General features: G+C 40.4%; 1 protein-coding gene across 5 annotated transcripts in view; it reads right to left on the bottom strand.

Annotated features, from left to right (window-relative positions):
* The window catches only part of MIDEAS (mitotic deacetylase associated SANT domain protein), a 53672-nt gene that overhangs the window by 14412 nt on the left and 21880 nt on the right, over nucleotides 1-17380 (bottom strand). For all 5 annotated transcript variants that reach the window (XM_015631800.2, XM_015631801.3, XM_015631804.3 and 2 more), the window contains 4 exons: nucleotides 8495-10189; nucleotides 4044-4367; nucleotides 2722-3067; nucleotides 2233-2299 (listed from right to left, as the gene is read on the bottom strand). In XM_015631800.2, coding sequence (XP_015487286.1) covers nucleotides 2233-2299; nucleotides 2722-3067; nucleotides 4044-4367; nucleotides 8495-9955 — 2198 coding nt within the window. In that variant the 5' untranslated portion in view covers nucleotides 9956-10189. The remainder of the gene's footprint in view (nucleotides 1-2232; nucleotides 2300-2721; nucleotides 3068-4043; nucleotides 4368-8494; nucleotides 10190-17380) is intronic.

Below are 17380 nucleotides of genomic sequence, written 5' to 3'. Positions count from 1 at the left end.
AATGCCCAAATAAAACTGAAATTCCACTGTAAGAGTTGCCCTAAATTGGGCCTGCTCTGAGCAGGGGCTTGGACTAGATGATCTCCAGAGATTCATTTGAGTTGCATTATTCTTCTGTTCCTTGACTGATGAAGTTTAGATTTCAATACATCAATGAGCTCTTACATTGCTCATTGTAAGCACCAATGGTGTTCCTGGGATGCCATGGGAGCTGAGTGTGACAACACCCAGAGCTGAGGCTGTGAATTAAGGAGGCAGTTCACAGCTGATGCATCACAGGTATATTCAAGGCTGCCTACTTCAGCAGTGACCCCAAGACTTTGATGCAACTGAACTACAAAACCAGTAGGACACAAGGATCTGTGACAACAGCTGCCTATTGTACCATTTCACAAAGAATTAAGCTTCACATTATCACATTCCCTATTTCAAATCACTGCAATTAAATAACCTTTTGAGAAGCATTAACAGAAGGTTTGGCAAAGCACAAGCAATTAAGAATGCTATATTGGGTAATCACAAGTTAGAGTCAACTTCTGACAAGAGTACAAAGCAAATTAAACATTTTCTTCTTCTAAAAAAAGTTCTTCCTGCCATATTTTCTTTAAGGAAGATATGTCTATGTAACTGACCACAACAGTGCTGTCAAACACAGAATGACACCAGGTTATTAATTTATTGTCATTAAAAGTTAAAAGCTATCTACCTTCACAAGCATCTGCTCAGTAAGACTTAAGATGACAGTAAGGCAACTCTGCAGCCTTTTGGCAAAAGGAGATGAACTTGCACTATTAAGTTACCATGGCTTGAAATTTCCAGCAACAAATTTGAAAATTTTCACACGCTACTAAAATCACAACTAGCTTTATGTCATTAACGTCAGCAATTTAAGCCAGCAGACACAAGAAGGACAACTGCACCACAGAGAGACCAAAGATCAAGACCTGAGAGGGACACAAAAAAAATCTGTTGAAGAAGTTCCCCTGGATTAATGTGAAATGAACCAATAGGAAAAAGATGAATTAGGCAACTTCCAAAATAAATTTATACAATAATAAATACACCTATTTCAATGAATGGGCTTGGTCTAGAGGAGGTTTGTAAAGGTGACAAGAAAAATCTACATTCATTCACAATTGCAACATTTGCTCAGGACAGGCTGCTTCCACAAGTGCAGAAAACTGAGCTCCAAACAAGAAGGCAGAATGGAAAAAGGGCGAGAAAAAATAAAATTGTCAGCAAATGCTCCAGTCCATTTTTAAAATATAAAACATTTTGGATAAAAACAAAAGAAGCATTGCATTTACCTGGGGGAAGTTTGAGCTAAACATCTCAAATGTTACAGGGTATGTTGCAGTTACAGCAGAGACTCCTGACTGCAGAGTCAGATGCAGAGCCATGTGGGTGTTTTTATGCCATATGGGTGCTCCCGTGCCGTGCATCTCCAAATTAGATTTTGTAGGTGTTCATTAATTAGGTGTAATAATGAACTGGAACTTCTTTGCTGTAGTTCTGCAGTACTGAGCTTGAATTGATAACGCTGCCAGAGCATTGGCAAAGCTATGCAGAGACATTTGCAACTCCACTCATATTTAGCAGGACTGGCACCAAGCCTAAGCTCACAATTCCAGCTTCAGTATCTCCAGACTGTGCTCCCTACTGCTGCTGTGTCCACATATGTCTGAGGTTTTGCAGCACACACCAGCAAGGCTGATTAGCCCAGGGCACACATCCCATATTCCACTGGCTGTAGCGTTTTCAGGCTGAGCTCACCCGGGGGGAGCACAGTGTTCACAGCTGTGCTGCAGCAACAACACACCCGCGATCGGACCAGTCCATGTGAGAGCTAACTCCAGTTTTCCATGCTACATTCCATCCTTCCTCTAAAGGAGTGTCACCTTCCCACCCTAAAACAAGCACACAGCATACAAACAAGTGCTTGTATACCACACAGGGCAGATTCACCTTTAGGTAACTAACAGTAATTCAGCCCAGAGACAGATGAGCAGTAATAGAAAGCAGTCAGTGTCACCAGAATTACATTTGCCCAAACAAACACTACTCATCACGTAGTGTAATGTTCAATTAAGACATCTTATATTTTGAACCACCAATAAGAATGGTTTTAATGCTTCTAAGAGATATGTTGGTGGCACAGGGAGCAGCTTGAAGATTTAGGAGGAAGCAAGGAAGCACTTTTACTAAGGGACTCTGAATCTACCAGCTACTTACGGTTCAATGCTGACCGGGGTGGCTTCCCCCACCACCGTAAGAATTGGAGGAGTAACTTCTGCACTATCTGCAACAAGAAGAAAGAACTGCTCAGCTCCACATCTGAGATTTACTTTTCCCACAGATTGCAAATCTAATCAGAGCTGTCCATCTCTCAAAAAAGGTACCCCAGGCAAAAGAAAGGAGTTTCAGATGACTGGGAACTTGCCTTCCTCCCCTCAGTTCAAGACACTGACGATTTTCGAGAGGAACAGATTTTTCATTCCCAAGAACGTCAGCAGAGGGTGTTGCAGGTTCTTTGTGAACGCATCTTAACATCCAAGCCCCGATGGAGCAACACTGCATTTCCTCTATTGCGGCTCCCCAAACAACCAGGAAGAAGCTCCAGCTTCACACAATCACACCTCCTAAGGGCATGACGTTCTTCCTAATGCTCCACGGTTCCCAATCACAAATTAGGCAAGAAAGGAAGGTTAAAATGAAACTTACTTGATCTAAGCAGAGTTCTGTGACCACTTTTGGGAGTCATTGGAGGTGGAACCGAATGACTGCTTGAAGAGAGGATAGCATTAAAATACAGCCCAGATCCTTCTCTCACTGGACTAAGGATTGGTGGAGGAGTGTAAGGAGGTAGCTCAAAGTTCCTGTCTGAATTATGGTCTGCCAGACGGACAGGTGACCGTAAGTGGCTCTGATACGGAGTAATGTTGGAATAAACAGGTGGTGCAATAAAGGTGCCAGCTTTTGGTGGTATGAAGAGTGGCTCAGGTCTTGGCCGCTGCTTTGGTTTTCGGGCAAAGCCCTCTGCTTCACCCTTTGGAACAGCATCTTCATGCTATTAGATTAAAAAAAAATTATATTGTTAATTTAATTTAAAACCTCAGATTGATTGAAAAACTTCAGTGAGATGACAACATTTTTTCATGGCAGCTCAAAACCTGCATAGAACAGTTGGAGGATTTCTCAATAATCAGCAGAAGGGGAAAGTGACAGGAATGGAATGCAATGGACACAGCTCTAACTCATGTGATTATGAAGTTATATTTTACAAGAACTACATGTACAGCTGGTGCAACCTTCATGACTGCTTTAAAAGAGAGCAAAAAAGCACAGCAGAACCCTGCTGTAGATACACAGAACCCTTACACAGATACAGTGACATCGAACAGCAGTAAGAGAACAGAAGAAAATATAACAGTATTTTATATGATGATCAAGCATTTAAATGCAGAGAAACCTCCCCAGATGCCTTTTCTCTGATATCTGAACATTCTGCTGTACTTATGGGAAGAAGAGAGGGAAAATAAAAAAATCAACCACCTACTCATCACTACCACGCTGCAGGGGAACAATCAAGTACTGACCTTCAGAACTTAGTTAAAGGTTTTAATTGCCTGAAAATAAATCTTCACTTCAGATTTTGTTCACATTGAGAGATAAGTCCACTTATCTCTCTTACTTATACTTAATATCCACTTACTTAGAATTTATTGGTATTTATGTATGTATGAAGAAAGCACTCTGGACACAGACAGACTATTATGCTAGTCTTTTTGCATATCTAGCTTTATTCACTGTTTAGGGAATTTAGTGAGACACTGCCTGACTTTCCTAGCATTAGCTGTAGGTCATGAAAAGCCAGCAACGCCCAAATATATGGCAATATTATGATTAAAAAAATCCCCAGACTACATACATTCCAAGTTCAAGCCTTGAGATCAAGCTACTTTACTAGAAAAGTTCATGGCTAAAAACTGTGTGATTAAATCTAACAGATGTGGCTCAACTTTGGTTTCTTAGTCCATCCATACCTGACTCGAGGTCTCCATGTTAGTGTTACGATTAGATCGCCTCCGAGTGACTATCACAGAAGGCTTCCTTTCACAAGGAGCTCGATCGCTTGTTTGGCCTCTCTGGAGCTTTCCATCCTCAGACTTTTCCTTTTCAAGGCTCTGCAAGTCAATTTTTCTCACTGGCACAGACACAGGAATGATAAGAGGCACGAGGCTGTTATCATCCCGGGCTTTTTTGGGAGTTGGTGAAGAACTGGCGAATTCCACAACACTTTTTGAAGCTGCAGTAGGTCCTGGAGCTGTTACTAGCACAGTCTTCTTCTCCTCTGAATTATCCAGCTCCTGAGAAGAAAAATAGATTCCTAAGAAGTTTTGTATTACCTACATAACAAATGAGATACCATCTCACTTTCAGTGTATATCAAGTTTCTTGATGCAATTTGCAAGCTGAAATGGATTTGGAAGTGTTACTAAAGAAAAAAGAATATGTCACAGTGTTACTAAAATTTCATAGAATTACCTGAGGATTGTCTGCACTCTCAACTGCTAGAACACTTATATACATCATTCTTAAGAATTGTTTCACTACATATGTTTTGACATTTTATTTTTCTATATGAATTCGTATCCTGCTTTATAACTTTCAACAAAGGCTCTTTAGTTTTAGCAATGATGAAAAATTACAGGTTATTAATTTCAAATATTGGATTTTTGATCCAGGGAAGACTGAACCATGGTAATATCTTAATTAAATCTCTCACACACACAAAAAAAAAAATAACCAAACCCAGAGCTAACTTTTTGCATCATCTTTTTTTTTTTTTTTCCCTGACTCTGGAAAACATTAAGCCTTCAAAATAAACCAGGTAACAGGATTGATCCCATAAAATCTACCATATCAAGAAGATCCAGGACTGCCTCCTTTCAAGACCTTTTATTAAGAGTTGGGCTAAGCACACACAGAAGGTTTATCCCATAACTGAACCTGCAGTTTACAAGTCTGACTGCTTCTTCACAGAGACTGCAGATGTATACCCCTACCACACAGTGATGGAACACACAATTGTAAAGTCACAAGTGGCATCCACTGTCCCAGAATGAGCCTCAGGAGAAAGTAATGAGGATCTGCCTTCACTTCAGGTTGGTGACAGGCTCCTGTACTTTCCCATAAAATTACCAATTTTGGATTTGGAGGGCATTCATCATGTTCATCATGCTGATGACATCACTAGAGTCCAGTGACTCTAGATAAAATAAGGGGTCCTTGTAAATTTTTGTAGCCTCTGTCCACCACTTTCTGAGTACAGTAACATGTAATGATAATGTGAATATGTGAACAAACACCAATTGTGACCAATATAAAAATCTCAGGTTCTTTCTGAGTGCTACACAGACCTCTGTAGGGTCAAGAGACCTGAATTAATTTGCTGACTACAAGGAGGAAATTATGGCAGCTCAAGAGTGCCATAGTCACCCAAAAATGTTGCTTTCCTCTGGCTTTATGATTGGTTATCCATGCTCCTTTTATTTTCAAAACTGGGGGGCAATCATCAAAGGACTCCTCCTCAGTGATGGGAGAGATGACCCCTCCAAGACAAAAGAAGAAACCTGAATAGTAGCACAGATAGAGAAAAGGCAGCAGTAGGACCTTAACATAAATAGTTGAGACATCCTTAAAGATATTCTGGTCCACACCAAAGTTTTTCTGATCACAAAAGATCACACATACCTAATGTTTACTGAGAGGGGACTTAATTTTGGAATTAAGCCTTTTGCTTCAGATCTCTAAATAGTTTTCTCAGCTGTTTGGTTATTCCCAGAGGTAAGCAGAAAGGAATCTCTTAATAAGGGATGGGACCTTAATTTATAGACCTGCTAGGGGATTTTCAGCTACCTCAGCATCCCTGTTGCAGAGTTTGGGGCAGGAGGGCTGCCGGATAATTTCACAAGTGCAACACATAATACTTCCATTTAGACTGTTGCATGAATACTGAGGTATGAACTAGTCATTTAGTCCTCCAGGAAATCCACAGAAACACATCAGATATTCCATCATCAATCCTGTCTATCCCTCAAGCTGTTTCTGAAAAACTTAGAATTCACAGAAAAATTTGTTCCAACTGCAACAGCTGGAAGAACTGTTCTAATGCCACCCATCTGTGATCTGATAAGAAACCACATCAGCCTTTTTTCAAAACACCTGCCCACAAAGTGCTTTCTGCCATCATTCTGCATCATCTGCATCAAGGAGAGGCAGCTTCTGTCTGCTGTCAAATCAAAGCTTGTCCATGAAGGAAGAAAGTCCAGAACAATTCTGCAGACAAAACTTTTATTTCCTTTTGTTTGTAGCAGCTGCTGCCCTGCCCTATGCCAGGGGAAAGCAGCTAGGTAACCAAAATATCCCATAAAGGAATATTTAAATTCAGACACCCTTTAAAACAACCATTCAGATTTGAGAAAAGTTTCCTGTACTTTTAGAAGACAACAAGTCACAGTGAAACCATTAAACTAAGAGTTGAGAATTTACTGAAGCCTGTAGGCAGCAATAAGCTTGCATCACCTGAAAAAAAGGCAGCCACAGGCAGTTGTGGTGCAAAGTGTCAGTCATGGCACTGCATGTAGACAGATATTGCTGTCCAGAATATTATTTTTGCATAAGATACACTTATCTAGGCTGGGATGTTCAAACAACTGGTTCATATTATGAATGTTATCTTCTTTAATCAATAATTTAACCCTATGGTCTTCTACACACTCTTCAGATAACCTATGCAGAGAAGGCTTCTAGGTAATTTTTTAACTGAAAAACACTCCTAAGAGAAGCAGACCACTCTCATTCAGCAAATATATTTTCTTCTTTCTCTCTCACACAATAGCCAACACCTTAAAGATGTAAAATCCATCAGACCTCTGGTAAGAATTTTATCATCTTTCAAAACCTCATCCTGAAAGCCTGATGAGATCTAAACACAAAGAGCTCTTCTGCTAGTGCCATTATACTTGCATAACTGCAAAGAACAAAAGAGCATCTGTCAAAACACTTCTCTGGTCTTTACATTATGAATCAGACTGTGAGCAGACGTGCCTTCAAACAGCCAATTTCTTGCTTCATCTCTCAGGGCCTTTTCCTAAATGCTCTGTTTGCCTCTTCTTGACACTGTTAGTGATCCAAGCTCAATGTCAATTGCAGACCTTCTGCAATATAACCACACAATGGCTGGCAAAGTATGAGCAAATACACCATGCTACTAGGTACTAGCAGTTCTTTATCAAAGCTGCTGGTTCAACTGGAGCTAGAGCAAAAAGGATTGAAGACAGCATCAACCAAGTCACTGTTCGCTTTCTGCTGTCCAAGAGATGGAGTAGGCTATGGATTTTCAGCTCACTGTTTATCAGTTTAGTCCTTTCATTCAAACAGCACATTCCTTGAAGGAAGAGATGGGAAAGATGAGAGTGACAGACAGACTAGGATAAAAACGATGATGAGAACAAACCAGGGAATAAAATGCTCTTTGTTGTCTGAGTGGATAGCAACACAGGTGTCAAAACTGTAGATAAAAGTAGTTAATGCAAGGTGTATTTCATCAGCCTTTGGCAACAAAATTTCCAAGGAAAAGTGTGCACCCTAAGAAGCACTCAATAAAACATTAGTCAAACCACAACTCTTAACAAAACATTCAAAAACCATCCCTCCAAAAACCCCCACCCAACTCCAAAGATCCCATCACTTGTCTCCCAACAGGCTAGTTAATTCTGAACTCTCTCATCTTGCTGTATGGAATATATACTGTGCAGTTTAGACTGATGGGTTATCAAAAGGTTAGGAGTAGTGAGCTACCAAAGCAGTCAGCACCAAATTTCTTCCCCATTAAGTCCTACAGGAGGTCCTCAGGCAGGCAGGTCATTCTACAGCCCTCAGGTCATTCTTAGAAACAGGATGCTGCATGAGACAGGCCTTTGTCACGCCTGGTGTAGGTTCTTCAAGTAAGTGAAGCTTTAATAGACTTCTAATATTTGTGAAAAATTTAACATGTAAATTGCATTATGTAATTTTTAGATAGCACATTTTAGAAACACTTCAACTGCTGAAACTGAAAAACTAGCAGGTAGGCCTAAGCCTTTCAACAGAAAAGAAAATGTTAAATTGGTAAAAAGACAACAAGTAAACTGCTTATACTTGCCTCTCAAGATTCCTGATCACCTTGAGACCTAAGCTGAAAACATCCATATTGTCATGTCATGGGCTAAAATAACATTTGGTGTTAGTGAAATAAAACTGACCCTTCTGGTTTCACTACACTATGTCTCTGTTCTCCCACATCTATGAATTACAAAGCCTCCACACCAGAGCTGCCCTTGTTGCACACTTCAAGACACCATCCTATCCTATATATGTACATAAATTCCTTTCCTTCCAGCTCTGTTTTGTAGTCTAAAACATGCTATATTGGTTAGGGTCTATATGTTACCTTTACATTCTGAAGAGAAGCCAGCTCAACAGCTTTTTGGGCCAAAGTCAGCAAATTGGCTTCTTGAGAAACACGTCGCCTCCGTCGGGTGCTCTGGATTACACCACCTCTGACACTCTGAAAATCATTAGTTCTCTGAGTGTTTTCTTCAGGTGCTGTGGCCTGTTTCTCCTCATCTCTACCATTCTGGGCTGTAGCTTGCCTGTCTGTTTCCATCTGGCACTGCTCACTATTGACCAGGACATCCTTCTGCCCCAGATCCAGTCTTTTGGGGTGCAAATAGCTACTTTTACTGTGGGCCAGTGACTCGGGTGTTTGCTGTAATGGGACCTCTTGCTGATGTGCTTGCCAGTGATGGAGAAATAAATTGCTAGGTTGTTCTTCTGCCTGCTTAGAAGTCAATACTTCTCCTGCAGATGTCAGCAGGCCACCTTCTTTGGAGAGTCTCCGTGACCTTCTTGGAAAGGGAATCTGGGTCTGAGGTAGCACAGTCTGTTGGTTCTGCTCTGTTAATGCCTTGAATAGCTCCTGGTTCCTCTCTGCTTGCTGAAACTGGTGTGGCATCATGTGATGCTGAGGTGCTGCAGCTGCCACATGAGGCTGTGCGATAGAAGTTGTTTGCTGCAGACCAAAGGCTTGTGTGGCAGCCTGTTGCTGCTGCTGCTGCTGCTGAGGATAGAAATTTTCAAAGAGCTGGAGCTGGGGAAGAGCTTGCTGTTTTTGTTGCGCAGTAAATGCTGGACTGGAAGAAGTTGGGGCTTCTTGAAACACATGTAGCAACTCAGGAAGACCTTGCTTTTGGCCTTGGTGACCAAATGCAAGTTGGAAAGGCTGCAGTGGCAGAGTTTGATTCTGCTGCTGCTGTTTCTGCATTTGATGAAAAGAATTCATTTGAGCCTGTTGTCTAACCAGGGCTTGCTGTTCCAGCTGAGCCTTCTGGGACATCATCTGCTGGACAGCATCTCCATATAAATCCAGCTGTGACACAAACACTCCTTTCTCTTGATTTCTTTTAAGGGCTTCTGGGTGGCCATAGAAGCCTGGGGCACCAGCATTGGAGTGGGGACCTTTTGGGTTGCCCCCAAAAACCATACCGTGGTTCCACATTGAAGGCGGAGACTGCCAATGGCTGTCACCCCTCTCTGGCAACCGGTTTCCCATGAGTGAATTCTGCCATTTGACAGCTGTTACTGACTGGGGCATCATCACTGATTCTCCCCTATCTTGATTGTAAACAGAGTTCATCAAAGCAACGTTGTTGGGTGCACTTGTTAACCCTCCTGGATGAGAAATCTCCATAGTTTGTGAGACTGGTATATTCCCTCCATGACCATAGTACTGTCCTTCCTTAAGCTGCTGCTGTGGTTCTTTTGATGGCACAGCTATGTCCTGCTCATTAAAATAGGCAATTCGTTTCCCAGCCCGTTTGCTTGAAGACTTTTGCTGAGCCTGAAGATTCATGGTTCAGTCTATTCTCCCAGCCACACACACAGTATTTATAATCCACCCATCCCAGAGGCTGGGGGAGGAAAGGCACAGCAGTCTTTCTTTTCCATTAGCTTTAGTAATAAAGGGCAGGAAAGAAGTCCAGAAGAAAGTGCATTCACTTCCTTTTCCTTTGTGTGCTTCTACCACTTCTTTTCACTCTTATACTTTGTGGTTCAGAGGTCAGTAGGGTCCACTTAGTTACAGGTCCTGAAATAGAGAAGAAATTACAATGAATCATCAACTGATGTAACTGGCCTCTGAATGCTCATGTGATAAACAACAATGTGTATGTCTGTCCCATTTCCCATGGAAATGAAAACCAGGATAACAGATGGAAGAAACAACAGATCTGACCTGTCAGAAGAATGCAAAACAAAACAACTTAGCTTTACAAAATAGATATTACACTGTACTTACATGATGCAACTCCCCATTGCACACAGAATTCTGACTAATCACTTAAGTTCATCCTGAAAGTTTTACTCTTAAACTACCTCTGATCTGGCCAATTAGTTCCACATCTTCCTGTAACCAGAATAATCTGGCTTTAATCACAACTCAAAACCACAAAACAAAAAACCCTTACGGCTTGCCAAAAGGCCACATTTCCCAAAGACCTTTAAAAGACATGTGTGTACATGAAAGCTGCAGTCAAACATGCAGCAGGATGCTCAATTCAGTATTCTGAAGGAAAAGGGTCGGGCAACAACCCATCAGTCACACACCACCAATGATTACAGACGCTTTCCGGTCAAGAACTGCCCACCCAGCACCCAAGACCTGGGGCCAGGGCTGGCTCAACCTGTTGCTCTCTCTCAACAGCAGAAAGAAACTGCTCCTGTTCAGGTCACGCTCACTGAAAGGTAGTTCAGGCAGCTGCTGTTTTAACAGCTGCTCGAAGACACCTGCAGATATCTGTTAGTGTAAAGCTACAGCGTAATAGGAGAAAGCCCTTCCAGAATGGGCACTCTATGACAATGTCACCCTCTTCTTCCATAAGAAAAACTATCCACAAACTCTAAGAGGCTAAGAGCTTGCAGGATTAAGATCTAGCATGTAAACACACATTAGTATTTCTATTCAAACACCTAAAAACATTTTAGATGTTTAAATTCCATTATATTCTCAGATTACCACTACCAACATTCTAGTGTAAATCCCTATTCATATCCTTTTCAGTTTGCATTCTGTTCCACTTTAAATCTCACTGCCCATACACTCCAGGAAAATTACAACAAATTGTTAAAAAACTATCCTTATTACATCCCTTCTGTTATATAATCAAGTTTCTCTTGAGTGGAGCGGGTAAGACTAACACACACATCCCCTCCAATAAAACCTGCAATCTATTTATCCCTCTTTCTAAAATGAAAAGCAATAAACCAAAATTATATAGCACACTGAAGTCCTGTAACCTGAGCTTCCTCAGATGGATATGGGTACAGTGCAGGTTTTAATACTGAGGTGGAGTTGGGAACATGACGAGGAGGAAAGGACATAGAGTTTTAATTAACTTATGCAACTTCCACCTCAGAGGCCAAGCTTGGCTTCAGTGCTACTGGAACCATGGGACTGTGTTTCAGAGTGAAGTGACTCACTTCCTCAGGCTGTTACATAGCTGTTCCCCCACACTGCCTCCCCTTCACCTTGGCTACAAACCATGGACCTCTGCCACCCCGCATCACGGAGCCAGGGCATTCCTCCCTCCTCTAAGCACAACGTCTCAGCTCATTTTCCAAGACTATCGCAACAGGACGAAAATAACTCTTGGAGAAATTATGAACACGTGAGATGGAAAATTCTCTCTAAACTGCAACCAGCACACAAACGAAGATTTCATAAAGTAAGTTTTTCCTAGTTGAAAACTTCACTAGGAGCGGAAAAAACATCTTACAGCAGGAAACTGAATCCCTGGTAGCAAAAATGTAGAGGTGGATAAGCTGCTATATGCTTCTCAGAAGCTTTAATGCTATCTATCCTCTCTCCTTGCTTTCTGCAGCACTGCAAATGTATCAGAGATAACAGCTAAACCTCAACACCTGAGGTAATACTGCTAAGAGTGATTTCTGATAGTCTTACTTTGTGAAATCATCACAAGCGAATTTTCTCTCCAAACTAGGCAATATTTTCCTTCTACTGATCCTTTTGTATTGATCAATCACATCATTCTGATAAAAAGAATGCAATGTTTTCTGTATATTAGAAGACATTACCACTAGATCAAGTTTTAACCTGCCAGCTTTCTGAAATTCTGCTCTAGACTTTTTACACTTTGAAGAAAAATAAAACAGTAATTGTCAAAAAGACAGCATTCAACTTTCAACTTCAAGGGTCCTTGTTTTCAACCAAAGAAAGAGCCCAGTTGATGCTGTTCTTAGTAGTTGTGGCCAGGATTTGCAGCTACCACACAGAAAAGTGCCCAGAAGACCTTTAGCAAGAGGACTCTCACATTAGTAAGAAAGCATTGCATTAGCACAACTTTCCAAACCTACTCTTGTGTGGACTTTGGTTCTGCTTTTTCTATTACCAGGTAAGAACACACCAGAGTCATAAGGTCTAACTCAGACCAGCTTAGAACTGCAGCAATCTGGGACAGGGATCTAAAAAAACTATTAAGATGCAAAGTATTAAAAAGGAGTAAGTTCAGCAATAACCTAAATGAGGAAAAGGAATATGTACAATTGAAGTTGCTATTCAGCATATAACCCAGGATAGTGAAAAGGACATTATCAGAGAGAAAAGAGATTTAAGGTACTTTGAACAAAACATGCTTACTGAACACCCCAGTTCTCCCAGTTACATGCAAAAGTAACTGTACCCTAGGAGATCACCAAGCTATAGGAGGATTTGGTGCATCTGGTATTTGATGGTAAAAGAAAATATCACAAAATTAGCTTTTTAGTAGTTCTTTCTATACAGAAAAACTATGGAAAAGTATCTTCTATGTCATCTTAATAGTAACACTTCATAGTTTAAGCTGCAGTGATAAATGTTCAAGTTGCAGCATGACTATGCTTCAGGAAAGCTCATGCTTGGCTGCTTCACTGCATGAGCACTGCTGGCTCTGACTAAACAGGCTTCCCTCCTTGAGGCTGGGGGAATGAGCTCACACAATCATCATCCTAGCCAATTACCGGCTTTGGGTTTTTTTGTTTTGTTTTGCTTTACTTGAATTTCAGCACAAGAGTCAGCCTGCGGTAGCACACGAAACTGGCAACGGCGCTTCCAGGCTTAAGTGCTTTGGAGCACTTAAGGACCATTCCCTACCTTTGAAAGGTAAAAAAGGAAAGCACGGAGCCAGTTCAAATACTGTGATTCCAATATTCTGTGTCTTGCCTCCAAATATACTGAAGTGTTATGATACTTAGCTTTTACATTGCTTTTACACTGCACAGAGAAAAAGTGGAACCTAGCATCAGTATATTTTGTTTTAATAACTCTAAGATTTGGCATGCAGCATCATCAGTTATTTTCACTTACAGGAGCTTCTGACATTCAAGAACTTGTCCTGAACTTTCTCCAGATGAATACAAATTGTACATCACCTCCTTTAATACTATAAATATTTTCAGATTTCTAAGGAATTTCTGATATTGCAAGGCTTTCTCTTCTACACTTAAACAGAATGACAAATCAGATATACATATACCCAATAGGTGCATATGCAGTATTTTCCAGAAGGAAAAATACATATGGAAAATAACTCATAGCACCTTACTGAGAAAATTTTTTAGCATTTTTTAGCTAAAAACTTCTCTAGAGTATCTGCACTAACGCATTAAAGAAAATCAAAAACACATGTAAAACACCATATGAGCTACATTTATGCAAAGAATGCTGAAGGATTTCCTGAAGTATACAATAGTACTATGGAGGAGTCTCTTCCTGCATCCAGGATTCTGTCCTGAAATGATGAAGTCCTTTCAAAGGAGAAATTGGAGGGGCACAGGCACTCAGAGCCACTCACTAGGCTGTCACCAGCCCAGACCACCCATCAGCAGATTTTACCCAGTCCAAAGGAGAATCATTGAGACATCCCTACCCAATGCAACTGTCTTGTCACAGATTATTATTAGCCTGAAAAGCCTGCTATAAACCTTAACTAAAGTTAAAGATTATTTGATTTAGTGAACAAATTAAACACACTCAATGGTAACCATTCAATGTAAAATATCTCTACACCTCTTTAAAACTTATTGTCTGTATAACTGGCAACTGTTCCCTGTATAACTGGTTACAATCCACCACTATTCCATTTCTATAAATATTCTCTTAACCAAGTATATGTGTATTTGTACAATTTCACATATCAAGTTCATGACCTCTCACACTGTAGTAATCTTGAACTTTACTCTGCAGCTCACTTTTTGAGGGCTGTGCTGTCCTGTGCTTTGTTCAGTCCACTTGCTACATCAGCTATGATAAGCAAGTTTAAATTGTGCTCATTCCTCATTCTCCTTTGAGATCATTTGCAAATGTTTCTCTCTGACAGAATGCTGCAGAAATGACTCAGGAAAGACTGATTTCTCCTCAAACTTCAGCAAAATTAAGGATGCTGAGATTCATAACAAGTTGTAGTTGCAGTTGTAGACCATTCCACCATCTTAGATTATAAATTCCTCTCTTTTAGGGTTTTATTCATGTAAAATAAAGTGTTTCTCTGTTCTAGCTAATGTACATTCTCAGCCTTAACTGCAACAATGCTGTCACTGTTCCTTACAGGAAATCTGTCCAATTAGGGTGATGACAATCATTTCTCAGTAAGTCCTCCTGCTGCCAGTAATTGAAATTATGGTTCTCCCCTGTAAGCAGCTCAGTCACTTTCAACTGTGATGATGGATTCCAAGAAGAATCTTATATTTAAGACAAATTCAGCGAGTTACCCACTGTCCTTCTGAGACAGAGCAATCAAACCTCCTTCTCCAGTTTGCTCATTATTATGGTCGAATCCCACATTTATGAAACACATAAAGAATTACAATACATGTTTTACTAATGAGAAAGAGAAAGAGAGGAAATAACTTACTTCTAAGATCACATAACAATCAAGGTCAAAAATTAAGCAATACACAATATACTAGCTACCAGTTCCCCCTCAAACCTGAAAGAAAACACAGGTTTAATTAAATCTACCTGTGAAAGATAGAAATTGGGTGTGCTATTCACACATGTGAAGAAAGGGCAAAAAAGTTTTAATTCTTTCAGTGCAATAGGAGGTTAGAGGAGGCTCAGTAGGGTAGGTTTTGTTTCTGACTTTTGTGGTTTGCATTTTTGAAAATGACTGGAGGCTTACATGGCATCACAAACTTGTTCCAGCTAGCAGAAATCTGCCTTTGTGAAACCACCAACACCATTTGCAACAGTCTTGAGTAAGAACAGAGAAAAGGATGAAAACGTGGGTCAGTTTCTGGGCTTGTAAAAGATTTGCAAAGCTTACTGCACATAGCCTATGCTTACCCTGCTCTATATGGAAACAGCTTCAATCCCTACTTCCAAAGTCCCTCCCTCACACTCACTCTGTCACATTTTCTTCCAGACAGTTAGCTACATCAAAATTCCTGCAGATTGTTTGCAACCTCCCACTCACCACCTTCAGACACCTTGAACAGGAAGGATAACAGCACAGCACAGAAAATAAACCATGTTTGTAAATTCTACACAGCCAAGCACAGCAATCTATGTCCTGAAGAAAGCAGGTGAAAATTCAAAGCAACAACAAAACACAATATTGTGTAAGAAAGCCAAAAGCATAAATACAAAGATGATGGGTTTATGTTCCTGTCACTTTATCACAAATGGCATGGCATTTTCCAGACATCCAGAACGTCTGTCTCTATAGCAAAAGGTGTATTTTCCAGCAATGTGGCAGTACAGAAGAGCAATACCTAAAGACCAAAGCAAACAAGCAAAACCAACCAAATGAGCAGTCTGCAGTTTAAAAGAAGCCCACTACAAAAGAATGTAATTAGGTATCAATCATCTCCCCTAATACCTCCAAGTTTGAAACTAATCTAGGGAACTCATCAGATCAAAGTCCTAGAATCAATAAAGCCTCTGAAATGGGGAAGGCTTACTTGTTGTGTAACACTGCATAGCAAAAAAAGGAATCCTACAGCAGGCCTATAATAAAGACAAAGAGATGAAAGGAAAGCTGCTTCACAGGTAGACAACAAAAGGGAAAACACAGCATCCAGGAAGTTTGGCAACTTCCACTGTTTCCTGAAGGTGACTGCCTGGGGCTAGCAAACACATACCTAAATAAGTAGTATGCATGGCAGACTTTATGATCTACCCAAATTTTCATGTGATTGGGCCTATTTCTATTGCAGAGAAAGACTGAAGCTATGACTGACTACAGGGGTGCCTCTGCCCGAAGGGCACTCTTAAAATTACTTTGCTGCCACTTTCACTTTCCCATTTTCAGAGGCTGGGAATTAATAACGCTTTATTAAACCACTGTAAATAACCAGAGATGCAAAAGTGAAAACTATCAGCTCTGTGAGGTGAAACATGTGAGAAAATGGCCATGCTGTGACGGACTATGCACCAGCAAAATCAAGTGACTTATATTGCATCACTGGATACCACAAACTACTGCTCCAATTGAAACCATTCCTGACATTCAGCACCACCAGAGGGTAATTATCCACAGCAAGCAAAATAACACAAAATGCAGAGTTACCATATTGTCTGGGAAAAAGATATATATCCAAGTTGAAATACATGAACTACACAATCAATCCAAGGAGAAATACAAATCCTACTTCGAGAAAAATTTTGGTTTACGGTAAAGGAGGTAATAAAGGTGAGACAATGAAAATGCAACTCTTTAAACATGATTTAATTAGGTACATTTCTGTTCCAATGGTCTTCAAATTCAACAAAGCATGCATTCTGATTCTATTTGGACCTACTATTCACATCCATGGATGTGGCTTTATTTATCCCCATCACCATAATTTTTCCACACTCAATCTAAACACACAAATCCATCCTAATATGAAGAAGGATTTGTTGTTTTGAATTACAGGGTCTGAAGCACCACAGATGCACCTCAACAGGAAGTTTTCAGGTAACAGTTCAATGAGAGGAAAGTCTTATACTGTCGATGAACACCTAAAAAGTAACCTATTCTTTGGGATAGATTTCCTCAATTCAAGCTCTAAACTCGGTTACAAGTATTGGAGACTCCCTTTTCAAAACTCACATAGGATTTTCCACATAATTTTGTTCTAATGGGTCAGGAAGAGACAAAAAGCTGCTACAAAGAAAATGCCCATCAAGTGCTGATTAGTCTTACCCTTACAACAAACAAGCCAGACAAAACCTGGCTTACACAAACAGCTCCACCAGAAGAAAATCATCATCGATGTCTACTAAAAAGACAGACTGAAATTT

The sequence above is a fragment of the Parus major genome, chromosome 5 (genome assembly GCF_001522545.3).
Source record: "Parus major isolate Abel chromosome 5, Parus_major1.1, whole genome shotgun sequence".
In the NCBI taxonomy this organism is placed as follows: domain Eukaryota; kingdom Metazoa; phylum Chordata; class Aves; order Passeriformes; family Paridae; genus Parus; species Parus major.
Note: the sequence above shows the minus strand (reverse complement) of the source record. Positions and strands in the feature narration are given on the sequence as shown.